The 16493-nt window shown below is 34.4% G+C and overlaps 1 protein-coding gene across 1 annotated transcript in view; it reads right to left on the bottom strand.

Annotated features, from left to right (window-relative positions):
- The window catches only part of GRIP1 (glutamate receptor interacting protein 1), a 626604-nt gene that overhangs the window by 116493 nt on the left and 493618 nt on the right, over nucleotides 1-16493 (bottom strand). The window contains exons 6-7 of the mRNA XM_023520629.1: nucleotides 15819-15894; nucleotides 13498-13643 (exon numbers count right to left, since the gene is read on the bottom strand). Of these exons, the coding sequence (XP_023376397.1) occupies nucleotides 13498-13643; nucleotides 15819-15894 (222 nt within the window). The remainder of the gene's footprint in view (nucleotides 1-13497; nucleotides 13644-15818; nucleotides 15895-16493) is intronic.

Raw genomic sequence — 16493 nt, forward strand, 5'->3', positions numbered from 1 at the left:
GATGATGTCTCTGAGTATAAGTGAGATACTAAGAGAGTACAGAAAAAAGAGGTATAAGGATTTCTGGAAATTATGCCTAACTCCCTTAGCTTTACCATAATTTGAATCAATAAAAATGCTTGAATGATTAAACACCAGTAGATAATTAATTCAGTGTCTCACTTTCTTCCCTCTTACTATAAAAAAAGAGTTCTCTTACTGAGAATTCTCTTAGGTGCTTAATGTTAAATATTTGATGTTCTGGGATTTTTTTTTTTCTTGCTCAATAATGCACTTAGGCCTAAAACAATTATATTTTAAATGATAAGATTTCAGTTTTATTTTTAAATATTCCCAGTAAGACTTTTAGTTTTGAAAGACTATTAACTGTCTAAGTCTTCTATTTTAATTTCAGAATCTTGTTTGGAATATACAAAGATATATTCCATTACTTTTTTATTTTCAAAACTTTCATCTACACTTAAAACATTTATTGTTTCATATATTGGCTATAATTAAACCACCAATGTTTTGTCAATAAAGAAGCAAAGGAAGTTTGACTAGAGCAAATGCACTAAGAGCCCCCTACTCTCTAGCTTGGGCCAATTTGACCACGGGATAAAAATAATAAGCACGCAGTCCAGTGTCTTGAATCCTGTGGGTCCTCAATAAATATTCACTTATTAGTCATAAAACAAATAAACAAATAAAATTACCCACATAAGATTGAGAGTATATGATCAGATTTGTGAGGTCAATCTGGGTTTAATTCCACATTTAACACAATATGATGTGTGTGATATTGGTCAATTTACATAACTTCTTCAAGACAGTTACTGTATCTGTAAAAAATATGGATAATCATGGATATGCCACAGAGTTGCTATGATAATTAGAGATAAAATGCAATAAAGTACCTTGCACAGTGCTTGGCAGAAATTAACCACACTAATTATTAGTTTTTCTCTCCACTACTTCTTGAGTTAAACCCCACACATGCTGATGCTGCTCAATTAATTTCCTAGTTGAGATGAAAAATTATTTTCTTTATTTAGCCAGAGAAAGTTAGAGAAAAGACTTAAGTCAAAAAATTAAGTTATTATTTATCTGCCTCAGCAACTTAGAGAAAAGAGGGCAGGACAGGAGAGCTAGATACCATCTTAGTGTATCAATTAGATACACTAGATTTTATGTGTTGTTTTACTTACTTAACTTAACATAAAATCAGTTAGATTTTATGTGTTGTTTTACTTACTTAACTTTTACGTGTTGTAAACGATCTTACTATTACTCTCTCTGCAATTTCAGATTATCCACACTGCTATGGATTGAGTTTTATAATCTATAACTATTGAATCTTGGACAAGGTACTCAAAGGACATCTACATGTGGGGCCTTTGAACTACCCATATTATGAAAATTAAATTTTTTTACAGGTGAGATATTTAATATTCCTGTCAAACGATATCTTCAGCTTGACTGACCAAACTTAAACCTAACTTAGACCCTCCACGTGCCCTCCCAAGGGTGAGAATTCTGCTGGAATGGCTGCTGAGCTTTCTCTATAATTCTGTTTGGATAGTAAGACTTTAGTGAAGCAGATTCTGCAAGGTGAACATGCCATTCAGCACAAAACTGTCTTTCAAGGAACTCAACAGAAGTGTTCAAGTTAAGGAAATCATTTCTGAGAAGTAGGAGGTCCCAGAGCACCCAAAGCATGTCCCACAGTGTGAGATATCTCAGTAGAGTCTGTAAGGAAACTTCAAAGGAGTCCTAAGAAGCAGGCAACCAACAGTGATGAACGAAAGTGCATGAGGTAAAAGGCCAGTGGGATTTTAACATGAAAGCAGCTGAAATATTACTTAAGTGTTTGACCCAATTCTTGTGAATTGATGATAACTACTCCTTCCTACCTGTGTATGTGGCTTAGTAGTTTTTTTATGTTCTTTTGCTTGTTTTTATCTCTTAAGAGCCACAAATGTAAACATGCCAGAATGAAAATCTCCAGTGAGCCAAAATGTCAGATTTCAATACTCTGCGTGTTCAAATACATGATGCTTATCAGAAATCACACCTAGGTGTGACTAAGAGAATCTTCCTCCTACCTGTGCCTAAAAGGCTCAGGCCTCTGTGGAAGGTATGGAATATGACAAGATTTTGACAATGAGTATGGATGATAAAATAGACTTACATTCCTTATTAGCAGCAATGGCTGTAACTAAAAAGAAGCTGGGGGTCCTCAAAAGACGTACAGGGCTTTCAACCAGCCAAGATATCACAGCAGGGCACTTTTCAAAAGCCACATTGTTAAAGACTTACGAAGACTCATATTTGCTCTTTTGTTAAAACAAGGTTCTTCTAAAATAAAAAGGCTGGACAAAGGCCACTTTATACTCTGATCCTGGTACTTCCCAACCTTCAAAGAGCTGGAGAGAAATAATTTGTTGTATGCCTTCGTTGGGCAGTCCAGTACATTTTTTTTCAAAGTCTGGATCTCTGGACTAATATTTACGGTTACATTTTGGAGCAATCGTGTTCTGGATCCACTAGAAATAGCTAACAAATATTTGGGCAAGAAAATCAACCGTGGGTGTGGGTCAATGAGTCATGGAAAACCCTTCTATGTAGCTCTCTGGATGCCTTATCTATAACCTGGAGAAAATGCTTTTTGAAGGGGAGGGAAGGGAAGGGGAGGGATAAGAAAGGAAGGGAAGGGAAGAAAAGGAGAGGGGAGGGAAGGGAAAGGGAAGGAAGGGGAGGGGAAGAGAGGGAAAGGAAAGGGAGGGAAGGGAGGGGAAGGAGAGCAAAAGCGAGGTAAGGGAAGGAGAGAGGAGTGAGGGGAGGGAAAAAGAAAAAGAGGAGAGGTAAGGGAAGAAGGAATAAATAAGAATATTAGAAAATAAATACAAATTGGTTACTTACGACTTTACTGCATCTTTTACTACACTTTTTGAGTTATTCAGAGAAAATATTTACTCTAAATTTAGTAAAACAGTGGACACACAGCTTTTAAGCTGTCTGTATTTCATTCATTCAACAAATATTTAATGTGCACCTTTTTATGTGTATGTGCATTGGACATCTACTGTGCATATAGTGGTGAAAAAATATATAATATCCCTCCTCTTATGGTGCTTAGAGTTTAGTGAAGATGAGATTAGCTTACCAACAGATAGCATTATAATGGTGATAATTATTCTGAAGGAAACGTAAGGGTTCCCTGGGCAAGTAAAACAGGGAGATCTAATTTAGACAGAATGACAGAGAAGTCTAAAGAAGTGACATTTAGGCTGATGTATTAAAGGATATATACAAAATCGCTGGGTTAACAGGTACTTATAAGTGGAAGTTACTATTACTGTAAGTTGCTAATAGCAGCATATTATGTTAGAGAAAAGAATGAGTTTTGACTTTGACATTATAAACTGTGTCATCCAGCTAAACAACTTTCCTTAGATTTCTAATTTTTAAACAGCTTAACATCTTCCTTTCCTATATCACAGGGTAGATAAAAACAATAATTATGACTTCAACATCTTTGATTTAGCCTTGAACCTAAAGGTCCCAAGAAGCTTTGGAATGAAAGATTCTTTTTTTTTGTACCAGAAGAAAGAGAAGATTAGAAATATTTACAGTATGTGGCCACAAGAGTTCTGTGAAAAATAGCACTGTGAAGAGAATGGTGAGTTGGGTAAAAGGTCTTATTTAAGGCCAGTCTCATGCATGTTCACAGAGGAGGAACAAAACTTCCCTAAGATATTCGAATGTGAACTCGAAGTTCTTCTGTACCATTCTAGAAACGTAACCTTCAATATTAATCATTAATTGTGCGATGACCATGAAACCTGTAAAACCTTGTACATTTTCTAAGTACACGTTTTATTTAGGAAACAAGATTTGTTCTCTTAAGTTGCAAATGAATTCACTAAGCCTGTGTGAACTGACCTATTGTTGTAGAAGTCATGTGGATTCTTGTATTTATCAGAAAGTGCCAGACTCCCATGGTCAGCATAACCCTTTCAGACTTTCTCAAAAAAAAAAAAAAAAAAAAAAGGCAGCAGCAGCAGCTTGGTTTTCTTAACAGGTAATGGATAAAATAGGATCGTGGTTGTGAAATGCACTGTAAACATCAATGAGGAATATAAAATTAGTAGCCAACCACAGAGAAAGTAATCCCGATTAGTACTTTGGCACTACTCTAAATAGACCATCAAGAACTGACCTTACAATAAAGAAAAAGTGCTCGTCTGCTACTCTCCTCTAAGAAAAAGCAATTCTAGTCTACCTAATATGTGTACATGACCTCAAAGAAACTTACCATACAAAGAGAGATTTCCCCTGATTGAGTTTAGTCAGCTTTTCACTTTTCTAAAATATACTAAAATTAAAGGGCTAATTTTCCTCTTAAGGGACATACTTAATTTTAGAAGCATAATATTCAATCTGAGGGAATTTTAACAAATGTTCCATTAATTTATTAGATATCTCAGAACGCCAAGATCAAGATTCTTACAGATAAACGGCTGCACAGCAGCATGCTGGCCTTACGTCTATGATAGGAATGCTGGGAAGTAATCCTTGGGAAATTTATAACTGTTAATGAATGGGACTACTGGATTTGGTGTGATTAACAAAGGAAATGACCAAATATCCTTTTTAGGTAATGGTTTTGGTTCCTTCCCAGAGCCACCAGACAAGAGCTTAGCCCAGTCGACATCTCAACTTGGGTGGACCTTAAGAGATGTTAAGCAGAGAACTCGGCAGTACCCGTCTGGACTTCTGACCTACAGAACTGAGGTGATTAATGGGTGTTATTTTAAGTTACTAGTTTGTGATATTTTGCTACATAGCGATAGAAAATACAGTCTTAAAACTCGATAGCAACATCTACCTGAAGATTGTAGAACAAACTAGATAAAATTCTGTATTTTTTTCCAGGCTTCTGTGTGTCAAGCCTACTCTAATCTGGTAATATTAAATAAAAACATACCCTGTTTTACTTTAGAGTCACTCTCTTTTTACTCACTTCTTTTATCTCCACAAATATATGACAAGTGGCTCTGAATCTGAATATGTAAAAGGGAATGAGGTGAGTGGGAACAAGAGTATTCAACAAAAATTCATTGTTTTCAGATAAAAAAGAAGACAATCAAGCTTTTATCTTAGAAAAATAGCATTCTAAACAAATGGTTGTTGTCATTTAAAAATTAGACTTCTTTTATGTAGGAAACTCTCTGGGCTTCCTTATGATATTTTCTATGAAGAAGAGAGTTATGCTGGTGAACCACAAGGAAGTGTGTGTATCATAAATACTTCTAGGAGCTCTTAAAAAACTGTTTCCAGTAAGTTGAGATCATCCAGAAGAAACTGATTAGATAATACAAACACTGGCCAACTTATTCTTGGTACTAGTGACTGAGAAGTCACTGGTAGAAGGTTTATATCTTGATCTTGATATTCTAAAAAATAAAATGTAAAGTATAACTAAAATCCAGTTGTGATAACATTAATAAACCCATATATTTTTATTGCAAAGCAGTTAATCATCTCTTCTGGAGACTTGTAACATTTAAATCCATTCCTGATAAAACAATTACTTGAAAATTACTATTTTGTTTGCTCAGAATTGACTATAGGTAGTGACTATCCATATAGCAAGGCAGAGATGTAATATACTTGAGTATTTCTAAGGGAAGGATTACATTTTTCTCAGTATCCTTGGTTTTGCCTGGTGATCTATTCCAGGTGAATAAAAGGATAGGTCCGAAGCTGAGCAGAGAAAGTAATAGTTAAGGGGAGAGTCAGAGACTTATAAGAATTCAGAAAAACACAACAGGTAGACTAAAAGGTTTTGCGATTTAAAGATTCAGAATGTCATTCTGCAATGTAAGATGACATAAAGTAAATTCATTTTAAACCTACAACATAAACATTGATGTTTTACTATATTCTATACACATCCACTGGATGATGATTAGTCATAAGAACAGCTAACCTATGGGTGAATGCATTGTTCCATCCACAATTATCATTAAGAGCTTCCTATGTATGTCTGAAGACTCTTGTGAGGTGCAATAGAAATAAGCAAAAAAGACGATTCAGTTAGTGTCCCCGAGGAGTCTAGGGAATGTAGAGGCGCAACAGAAAAACACATAGATAACTAAGACAAGGCGAAATGTAAACACCCTCAAGAGTTGCCAAGAAGGTGTTACGGGGTTTCAAAAGGGAGATAAAATGACAGAGAAATTGAGAGAACCAAATAAGGGTAGGATTAAGGAGGGAGGTGGATTTGACTTGGGCATATATATAATACACTATTGAAAGGTTTGTGCATAGGAATACTAAATATTGGGCACAACAGTGAAAAACTTCAGGACATTTTGGAGAAATATTTTGGTTATCTTTCCATCTTTATCACCAACGATAATAATTGGTTGGTTACATTTGACATCTAATAAAGTGACTGAGATTACTATTCCTTAGTAAGAAAGCTTGTTTAAATGAACTACAGTGAGTTTTGTGTAATATATAGCCAACAAGTCCATATTGACTGACGGCCCTCCACATCTCTTTCCATGGAAGAGGAAAATTATAAAATAAACAATTATTAGAGAATCTTGTAATTAAAAAAAAATCCAGAGTAAATTATAAATTAGAACAGATTTGGTACAATCTTCTGCACCTCTTGACTCTGTAACACTGGCCAAAGTATTGCTATTCAGAATTATTTTCTTGAAATAACTTCACGCTGCTCTATCAAATACTCAAATTTAATATTCATTCTCAGAAACATATTTTAGAAATATTTTCAGCAAAGATTTAAGCAAAATAAGTATTCTGATGAATTTTAAAACATAAGATGATCTAGAACGCATTTCCCAAATACATGTTTTACTAAGGCCATATTAAAGCTTCAGCTGCCTCTTAATTTAGGGTAATGACATACCTGAGGTTCATTTTAAGGAAATAAAGCACAGAAATATTCAACTTTAATTTTCTGGTGTTCAATAATAGTTTAGTTATGATAGGTAGGCACTTTACATATATCCATTGATTTAATCTTTTTATCAATCCTTTGAAAAAGTACTGTTATCATCTTTATGAGAAAGTTGAGTCTTGGAGAGGCTAAGTAACGTGTCCAAGGTCAACGGAGAGTCAAGATTCAAAACCAAGTTTGTCTGACTTCGAAAAGCACTAAATTGTACTGAAGTCATTATTTCAGAACTTCATGCTTTCCTTGTATTTTATGTGACTTGGTTTTCAACAGAAGGGCTCTCAGACCTAAGCATTTGGTAATGCATTTCAACAATAATGAAGGAGAGGGTTTTTTTCCCTATAAACATTTAAAGTAATTAATTCATATTTGTTGAACACATATTATGTGCTTAAACATCACATATACATTAACTCTTGCTCCTCACAGCAGCTTGTGAGTGTGGTAGTATAATTATCATCATTTTACAAAGAAAAAGTCTGGCATCTGTGACTCCATGATCTGCCTCAATCACTGGATGCTCCTTCTCAATTTATTTTACAGGTTCCTCTTCATCTTCCTGACTGAACACTAGGAGAAGGTCCTAGAGCTCAGTTCTTAGTCCATGCTTACTCTCCTAAGGTGCTTCATGCTTTTAATGTCCATCTCTGTGCTGATCGCTCAAAAGTTTATATCTCTTGTCCTAAGTCCTGCACTGAACTCCAGGCTTAAATACCAAACTGTCTATTCTACACCTCTGCTTGTATGATGTGTAGACATCTCAAACATAACATATCCAAAATTGAACTTTTAATTTCCCCCCAAAACCTATTCCCCTAACAGTTTTCTTTATCCCAATAAAGTTTTCTTAAAATTTGAACACAGACTAAATTCTCCTTTAGTTAATAAAATTGATAATTTTAACAGTTTTCCTAAACAGACTACTGAATTTATGAAAATTTATGATCTGAGGTTTACCGGAAAATATATCTGAGTATAAGGTCAAAATATAAATATCTACGGTTGTACACACACTAAGAAGTACAGCAATTTGTGTAGTTTTAATAGCATACAACTAAATAAAATTGATATTTATATCTACGATTGTAGACGCGCACTTTGTAAGATATAATGTGTCATAATTTTAATAGTACGTAAATAAATGAAGGTATTAAAAGTAAAACCAATGTAACAGGTATGTCCCACTGGCAAATGAAAAGGTGCTCTACATGGTTATTCATCCATTCAACTTACAAGGGGATACCACTACACACCTGTCAGTACGGGTAGCATGAAAGAGACTGAGAATACCAGGCACGGGTAAGGATGTAAAGCAAGGGAAGCTCTCGTACACCATTAGTGGCAATATAATATTTAGCAACTAACTGTGTCCTCAAATGGGCATCTATTACTTTGCTTTTCTACTCAATATCATCTGTTTTGGAGAAGTGTCATTTCTCGGTCTTATTCTATTGGGACTGTTCAACATACATTCCTGCCTCCCCACCCTTACCCACTTCACATCACCAAAAAAAAAAAAAAAAAAAAGCAGAGAATGTACTATATCCCTGGGCATAGAGATTAGCATTGTGGTCAGCATTTGCCTCGAGCAAAGTCACTAAGAATCTTTTATGGGATATACAGTCTCATTTCTTTCTTTGGCACTGTGGATTATGAAAATGGTAGACTTATGACTGCTGGGGCCATCCTGCTGTGACATAAGAAGAACTTTTCCCAGGAAAGGAGACCCGAGAGACTGAATGCCTATGACATTATTAGCGTGTGTCTTAAGCCAGAATATATCTTAAATTCCCCATCCTCATAAGCTCATAAATTCCCTCATTAAGCTAGTCTAAATTAGGTTTCTGCCATTTGAACCTGATGGCACCCTTGTATACTACTAAGTTATTGTTCTTCATTTTCCCAGTTTAAGACTTGAAGTTTTCTATTATAATTTTTGCATCTATTTAGCTTTATTTAAGAGTAATAGAAAGGCGTCTGAATGGAGGCCCAAAAACTTTGTTTTAAACATTCATTCATAAATTTAATTCCTTTGTACTTCTAAATATCACCTGGTTTCCTTTAAGAATAAATAGCTTTTTTATTTAAAATGTTTATCTATTGAGGATTCTCATATCCCAATGAGCTAAATAGGGTAAATATCATTATTCTTATTTTATAGAAGGAAAAGACACAAAGAAATGAAATCATTAAGCCTAATATCAAGGGAGATTGGTAAAAGGTACAAACAGAAATCCACATAATCTAATGGCTATCTCAGCATATTTTCCATTAGGATTCACAAATATATCATATAAAAATAGAATTGATAATCTCTAGACAAATACTTAACCTAGATTCCTAGGAAATACAAAATTGATGTTTAACTCATATATTCGGTAAATAAAATATCAGTGTCTTTGGTATCAGTGTCTTTGGTCTGCTTTACTGAATATTTCCCATTAAAAAATCCTCACTAAAAGTTAAGTAAAATGAAAAAATTTTATAAAATTTATTGTTGTTTATCAAATATTAATTGTACAATTGTTAGAATGTTGTCACTTGAATAAAATAAGATTGGTAAACTATTTTTAATGGAAATTTGACTTCCAAAGAATTTGAAAGAAATATTAATTGGGCTTCTCAGAGTAGCCAGTAGGTTGTGTTATATAAAGAGCTCATTTTACTCTTTTTAAGAAAAGTAATTCCAAAAGTTGCAAAACAAAAAGAAAATATGCTTTTTTTTGTTATAAAAGGAAAAGTTAATTAATATTTGATGAACAATAATTCTAATAGAAAGTATCCTATATTACGATTTTCTAAGGCACCATTTTTACTTCTCTTTCCTCAAATTATCATTCTCAATTATTTGACCTTATCTATAGCTAATCCTATCTTAACCTAAATTAAGAAAATAGGAATACAAAACATAAGAAAGGGAGACAAAACAGAAAAAAGGGAGTAAGACTATAGGAGAATACTGGGGAAAAAATCAAGTGATACAGAATGTGTCCTTTTATGGTAACATAGAGCTCTTTTGCTCAGACTTCGATTCAAAAGTCCTATCCTGAAGTTTAGTGTGAAACTAGATACAGAGATAAGACCAACCAGCCCAGATGAAGAGTCTAGTATATTTAAAAACTTAATGTATAATTTAAAAAATTACTATTCAGTGGGTATATAATAGATTCTTTATTAAATAATCCAGGAATATTAGGTAACCGTTGAGAAAAAAATATTATTTAAATCCTAAGAAAAACCCTGCATCCAAAAACAAAAAAAACCAAGAAACTTCAAAATGTTTAAACTACTGAGAAAAGTTACTACAAAAAAACTAATAAGGATTAATATGTTCAATATGTAAATAGTTTATACAAACAAATAAACAAAAAACTAAGAGCATCTCTAATAGAAAAATGAATAAAGGACATAGACAACAGAAAATGAAAATGGCTAGTATTCACATGAAAAAATATTCACTTGTACTAGAATTCTTTTTAGAAAAGTAAATTGAAATAGAAATGCCATTTTCACTTAAATCAGAATGATTAAAATAATAATATTCAGTGTTGAGAAGTTCCAAAGAGATAGGTACACTTAAACTATTGCTGGTAGTAATATAAAGTAGTAAAATCTTTCTGGAGGACAATTTGGAATTACATATCAAATATTTTAAAAAGAAATACAATCTTTGACAATGAAATGAGAAATATAGAGGAATATATTTATAATAGCAGTCTATTGGGAAATGGTTACATAAATACATTTATTTTGGGGTGTGATATAAGTAGGATTTTAATTGAATTTTTTCCCATGGGGTAACTAATTGACCCAGAATCATTTGCTGACTATTTCAATCTTTCCCCACTGATATAAGACTGTACCTCTGTTTGCATATCTGCAGGGGTCTGTTTCTAGGCATTCCATTCTCTTCCTTGGTCTCTTTATTTCCCTACATTAATATTATGTAGACTTAATGGCACATTTTTAGAACGAGTCTTGATATTGGGTAGAACAAGTTTCTCTGCTTTCATATTGTTTCAGAAAAAATTTGGCTACTTTCCTCTTTTGACCTTTCTTAACCCATATACATTTTAGAAACAGCAGTCCCCTGCCAAGGTGCTTTTGAGAGCTTAAATAGAATTGAATTTATAGATGCATTTGAGAGAGATGGCATCTTTTAGATATAAAGCCTTCCCACCTAAGAACATGATGTAGGTTTTCATTTATTTAATTATTCTTTTATCAACAGTAAGTCCTCACTTAATGTTATTGATAGGTTCTGTGACCTCAAGGGAAACGAGTTATAACAAAACCAATTTTATCATAGACTAATTGATATAAAGAGTTAAGTTTTTATAGCAACTCATCAACGTCATAACAAAACGATGTTGCATGAAACTGTGTTTCGAGGACCTGCTAAATATATCTATATCTATATCTATCTATATATCTACATTACATATATATCTACATCTACATCTATATCTATACCTAAAGGGCTCTTACAGCTTTTGTGATAGTTAAAAATAATAGGAATCTTATTATTTATTGCTGTTATAATGGTATCTTAAAATTTTAACTCTGTTTTTGGCAGGAAGAGAGAAATGTAACCAATAATTTTTGTATACTGATCTTATACCTAGCAACTTTTAATGTGTTACCTCCCTGATGGCCTATTTTCTTCTGTATTAGGGGATAGCTGAGAACTCTGGAGTGTGAAAACTGTCGGGCATCATTCAGAATAAGAGTATGAGTTGGGGAGAAGGCAGATGGGTGGGTCACCTATCCTCCCCGACTCTGGCAGTAATGAGACAGGGAAGAATTTCCTCCGAAGTGGTGCCCATCTCCATGGGGGAGGGGTTGTCCTTCTGAGGTAAACTGCTCAGGCCTTAGAGACTACTGCCTGTCTTCGGTTTGGGAGTTAGTTCCTTCTAAGCCTTTAGGTTTTAGCCTACCTTTCACCTCTTCACTGACTACCCTATTGGCACCTGCCAACCCTCACCTGTGCCTGCTCTTATTCCCTATTACAGAGTCTCATTCACGCCCTTCATGATATGATCACACTTTGAGTGTTTGTCCTGTTTACTATCTGTCCTCCCCATCAATTGCAAGCTGCATAAGGACAAGGACCAGGTCTGTTGTTCTGTATTCTTGGTACCTGCTGTGAAACTCAATAACTATTTGCAGATCAAATGAAGAAGTTAAGTATGTCAAACACCTGTTTCAATGTTAATTTTAAAAATACATTATATCATCATTTAAAATATATTTTACTTGTATAATTTTATTTTATCTTTATAACTGCCTTTAAAAATAGGCATTACCAGTCTTCTTTTGACAAATGAGGTAACTAAAGTCCAGGGAAATAAGTAACACGATCCAAATTTATAGCTAGAAATCAGTAGAGTTGAAAACAGAACCCAAATCATCTAACTGAAAATCTAATTCAAAAACCATATAGCAGAAGAAAAAGAGAAAGAGAAGAAGGAGGGAAAACAAGGCAAAGGAAGAATGGAGAGAGGACAGTTCATTTATTTCTGAACTTTCCATGCTGAGGGCATATTGTACTATTTATCCAGCTGAGAACTTAACTCTCACACTTTAAACTCTTTAGGAAACCTCATACTTCTCTAAGACATTTCAGGCTAGTAGACAGATTAAGAATACTTTCAAGCAACACTGCTGTACATGAATCATACAGAGTGGGAAAGAAAGGAGTCTGCAGTTATAGAATACATCTCTTTTCCTCTGCTACATTTCACCAGCATAAAACTTGCTGGTAAAGTCAGGTCACATAATCAAGTCCAATAATTGTAAGAAGTACTTACAAGATGATTTAAGTTTCAATTTCAGGTTCCAATTCATTCTCTCATAATTTTTCTGCCTTAGTCAACATGACACAAATCTTTGGCTCTCTCTTAACATTTAAAAATCAGATTAAAACATCTTCCTAGTGTTATAGTAGTTGTAAGGGTAGATATAAGAGTTACTTTCTATTGGATCATTATTTAAAGAAAAATTAATGCACTCCACTTCTGATTTTAATCAATGGCATTATATATGTCCATTTCCTTTCTTTGTCTCTAGGTCTGATAATAAAATGGTAATTCTCATTAATTCTGATTAGCTGGCTTCATGTTGCGAAGTTATGAGAAGTAAAGGAATGCCCTACTGTTTACAGTCTCCATGTAGTAAAAGAAAAAATATCATGCCCTAAGTTAATAATATTATTTTTGTGATTTAGAGGGGAAAATTGTTTCCTGCCAAAGGGTAATCCACATATACAAAAAGCTGATTGCTAAATGAAATACTCCGACAGAATGAGACCTTATAATGGAATCTATTGACATAGGAACTCTAAATTGCTGAAAAGTACCACTCACCTCTTCCTGAACCCAAACAGAGTAATGATATAGTATTGATGAAATTCTGTCTGCTACAGGAGGACATAACAGCTCACTCTTAATCCACAGTCATTTATCAGAGACATACAGTGACACGTCCTAAAGCTTCGAGATCACAACCTCAGGACTCTGACATACCCATTACTGAGACATCGTATTCTATCAGCAGCGTTGCTTCTTGTCCACACTGTTTAAGAATACTCATGGATTCAGCATGCGTGGTTCCAAGAAGCCGAATTCCATCCACACTCAGCAACCTATCACCAGGTTTGATTGTGCCCTCTCTGAAGGGAGAAGAAAGGAACAATCTCCATTAATTTAGCATAATAGGGCTTGCATTAATATTCACTTAGCCAAAGCGGTTCTTTCACACACTTTCTGCCATCCAACCCATTTGCATTTCCTTTTAAGCATCAAGTGTCACAGTAAGAGAGTAAAGAGGTAACCCTGAACAGCAAATTGCTGCAATGTGAAAATCAGTAATAAGAAAATAACTATACATTAGCAAATAAACTTATCCACTATTAACTCTCAGGGTGCCAATGTATTAAAGGCACACTTTCCCTTTTCTAGATTTTTGCGTGTCAAAAATTGATTTATTAGAGCTCAGAAAATAGCATTCACCTATTTTCCCCAAGCCAGGTAAGCAGAAAAAAGCCTGCTGGTTCCATTCAATTTATTACCAGTGAACTCAAGCAGGATAAGAAATGCTGGTAAAAAATTTCCCTGGTCTGTAAATTTTCCTACTGATTTATAAGGACATTTGGGGATCATTAAATTGATTCAGTCTCATGTTCACTGGAAGAGGCAGCAAATATGATTCTCCCTGCTATGACCATAGACTCACAAGGCACGGGGAGAGGACATCTCAGAACCTTAGGGACACCTCTAGGGTACAACCAGGGAAGCTTCCAGATTATAACCCTCCTGTATCAGGAAGGGTCACAGAAGTGAAAGAATCAAATGGAGGAATGACAAGTTTTGGATTTGAGAAGAATAAGAATGATTTCCTAAATATCTTTTGGCTAGATGACTCTCTAAATTGGACTTAAATTTTTTTCCTTAAATTCTTAGATTTCCTTTAGTCCTACATTAATTTGGCGATATCTTGCTCACAAACTAGCAGACTGCTTCTGATGTTTCTGTCAACTCCAACTTGACATGTTAATAAGAAATGAAAATATTCTCATTTGCTTCAGGAAGAATAATTCACTAGAGAAGCAAGAGAAAGGAAAACGAAACATTTCCCTGGAAATTTTGCCTTTGTATTATCCTCTGCAAAGGCACATATACTTTAGCGCAGGTGAGAAACTAGTGTCTTCATAGCTCTTATTTTATATTAAACATTATGATTTTTTCTTTATAAAAGGTGAGCTCACAGCATGAGCTTTGAAGAAAATACACCTGAATTCCTATCCTTGTCCTTCCACGAAGTAGCTGGCGAGTCATTTAACCATAATGGAACTCATTTTGTCATCTGTAAATGTGGATAAAAATATCTCATTTTGTGGGTGGTTGTGAGGATAAAATAAGACAATGTCTGTCCAGCACTTAGCACAGTTCCTGGCACATGTTAAGAGTTCGATAAATAGTGTTTAGTATTATTAACTAATTTCTACTGCTTAAGAAAAGGTTTTAAAAATTTATCTTGGTCTGAAACGCAGTACAGAGTCAAGGGGCATCAGTGCATTTTCCTCCTGCCTTTCAACAATATCTAATGGCCGGAGTCATTATGGGGTCAACTTTTGCTGTAGAAATTAATACAAAAATACGTATCTCCTGGACACCTAAGTTGTGAGTTTACTTGGGACCCCCCCCTCAAAGTTTACGATATACAAGCGGAAAGAGCTATCCCTTAGATATTCATATTAGTAAGGAAGAGAAAGCTCTGGAGATCAACAATATGTCTTTTATTTTATTTTATTTTTTAATAAAAGTCACTTCACTTGACATACATAAACATCATCAAAAGGTAATAATAGTAATGATACGGTTGTTGATAATAGTAAGAACCAGAACACCACCACCTTTCTTTCCAAGTTAGGAGACTGGCAATTGGAGCTGATGCATTTCAAAAGCCTGCCTTAAAAGAGTCAGCTGCCTTTTATTAAGGATCTACAGTGTGACAGGTCCCCTGCAAGGCACTATATACCTCTAATCTTTGAAAAAACTGAAAATATTGAAATGTAGAGATTATTATCTACATTTTGCGATGAGAGAAACTGAGCAAAGAACTGTTAAACCACTTGCCAAAAATACAGGGTAGTTAAGTGTTGAATCTACAGTCAAACCTTCTTTCTTCTTATTCTGCAGCCTGATCTATTTCATTTTTCACATTCTACCATATTTTCTTAATATCTGTCTTTTACTATGAAATTTAGAGTTCATCAATATCTATGCCAAAGTCCCTAAGCTTTATTTAATCTATTTGGATAGTGACACAAAAAGATGAAGTTTACCTGTCAGCAGGCCCTCCAGGACGAACACATGTTATCACAACCGGACGAGATTTATTTCTATCATCATGTGCTCCCCCTAGCAAAGAGAAGAAATACAGCTTCCTTTATTTAAAAAAATTCACTTACAATTTGAGAAACTGAAGTACATTTTGTTGATATGTGGAGGAAAACATGCAAAATTTTCCTTCTGGCATATAATAGCCTTAAAAATCTTAGTCGTTTTATATAGCCTATGTTTTAGAAGTCATCGTTCCTCCAACTCTCAAAAAATATATGACTCAATAAATATAAATCATAGGCGACATATAAAATATTTCACAACTATACAGTTGTGAAATATATGCCTTACTGCTAAATTGTACACCTGAAACTTACTGGATTTCGTTAACCAATGTCACCATAAAAAAAGGTATTTAACAACTAGCATAATGAGAGCATCAACTAATTTTAACAAGTACTAGTCCAAATAGAACAGCTACCAATTATAAACAAAGTGCAGGGGGATATACCTGGTGCCAATTAACCTGCGCTATAATACAGGTGAGTGACCTACAGGGTGACATATAGGAAGAAAAAACTAAAGTGAAAGAAAAAATCCAAGTATGAAAGAAAGAAGGAAGGAAGGAAGGAAGGAAGGAAGGAAGGAAGGAAGGAAGGAAGGAAGGAAGGAAGGAA

The sequence above is a fragment of the Pteropus vampyrus genome, unplaced genomic scaffold, assembly GCF_000151845.1.
Source record: "Pteropus vampyrus isolate Shadow unplaced genomic scaffold, Pvam_2.0 Scaffold9, whole genome shotgun sequence".
Taxonomy (NCBI): domain Eukaryota; kingdom Metazoa; phylum Chordata; class Mammalia; order Chiroptera; family Pteropodidae; genus Pteropus; species Pteropus vampyrus.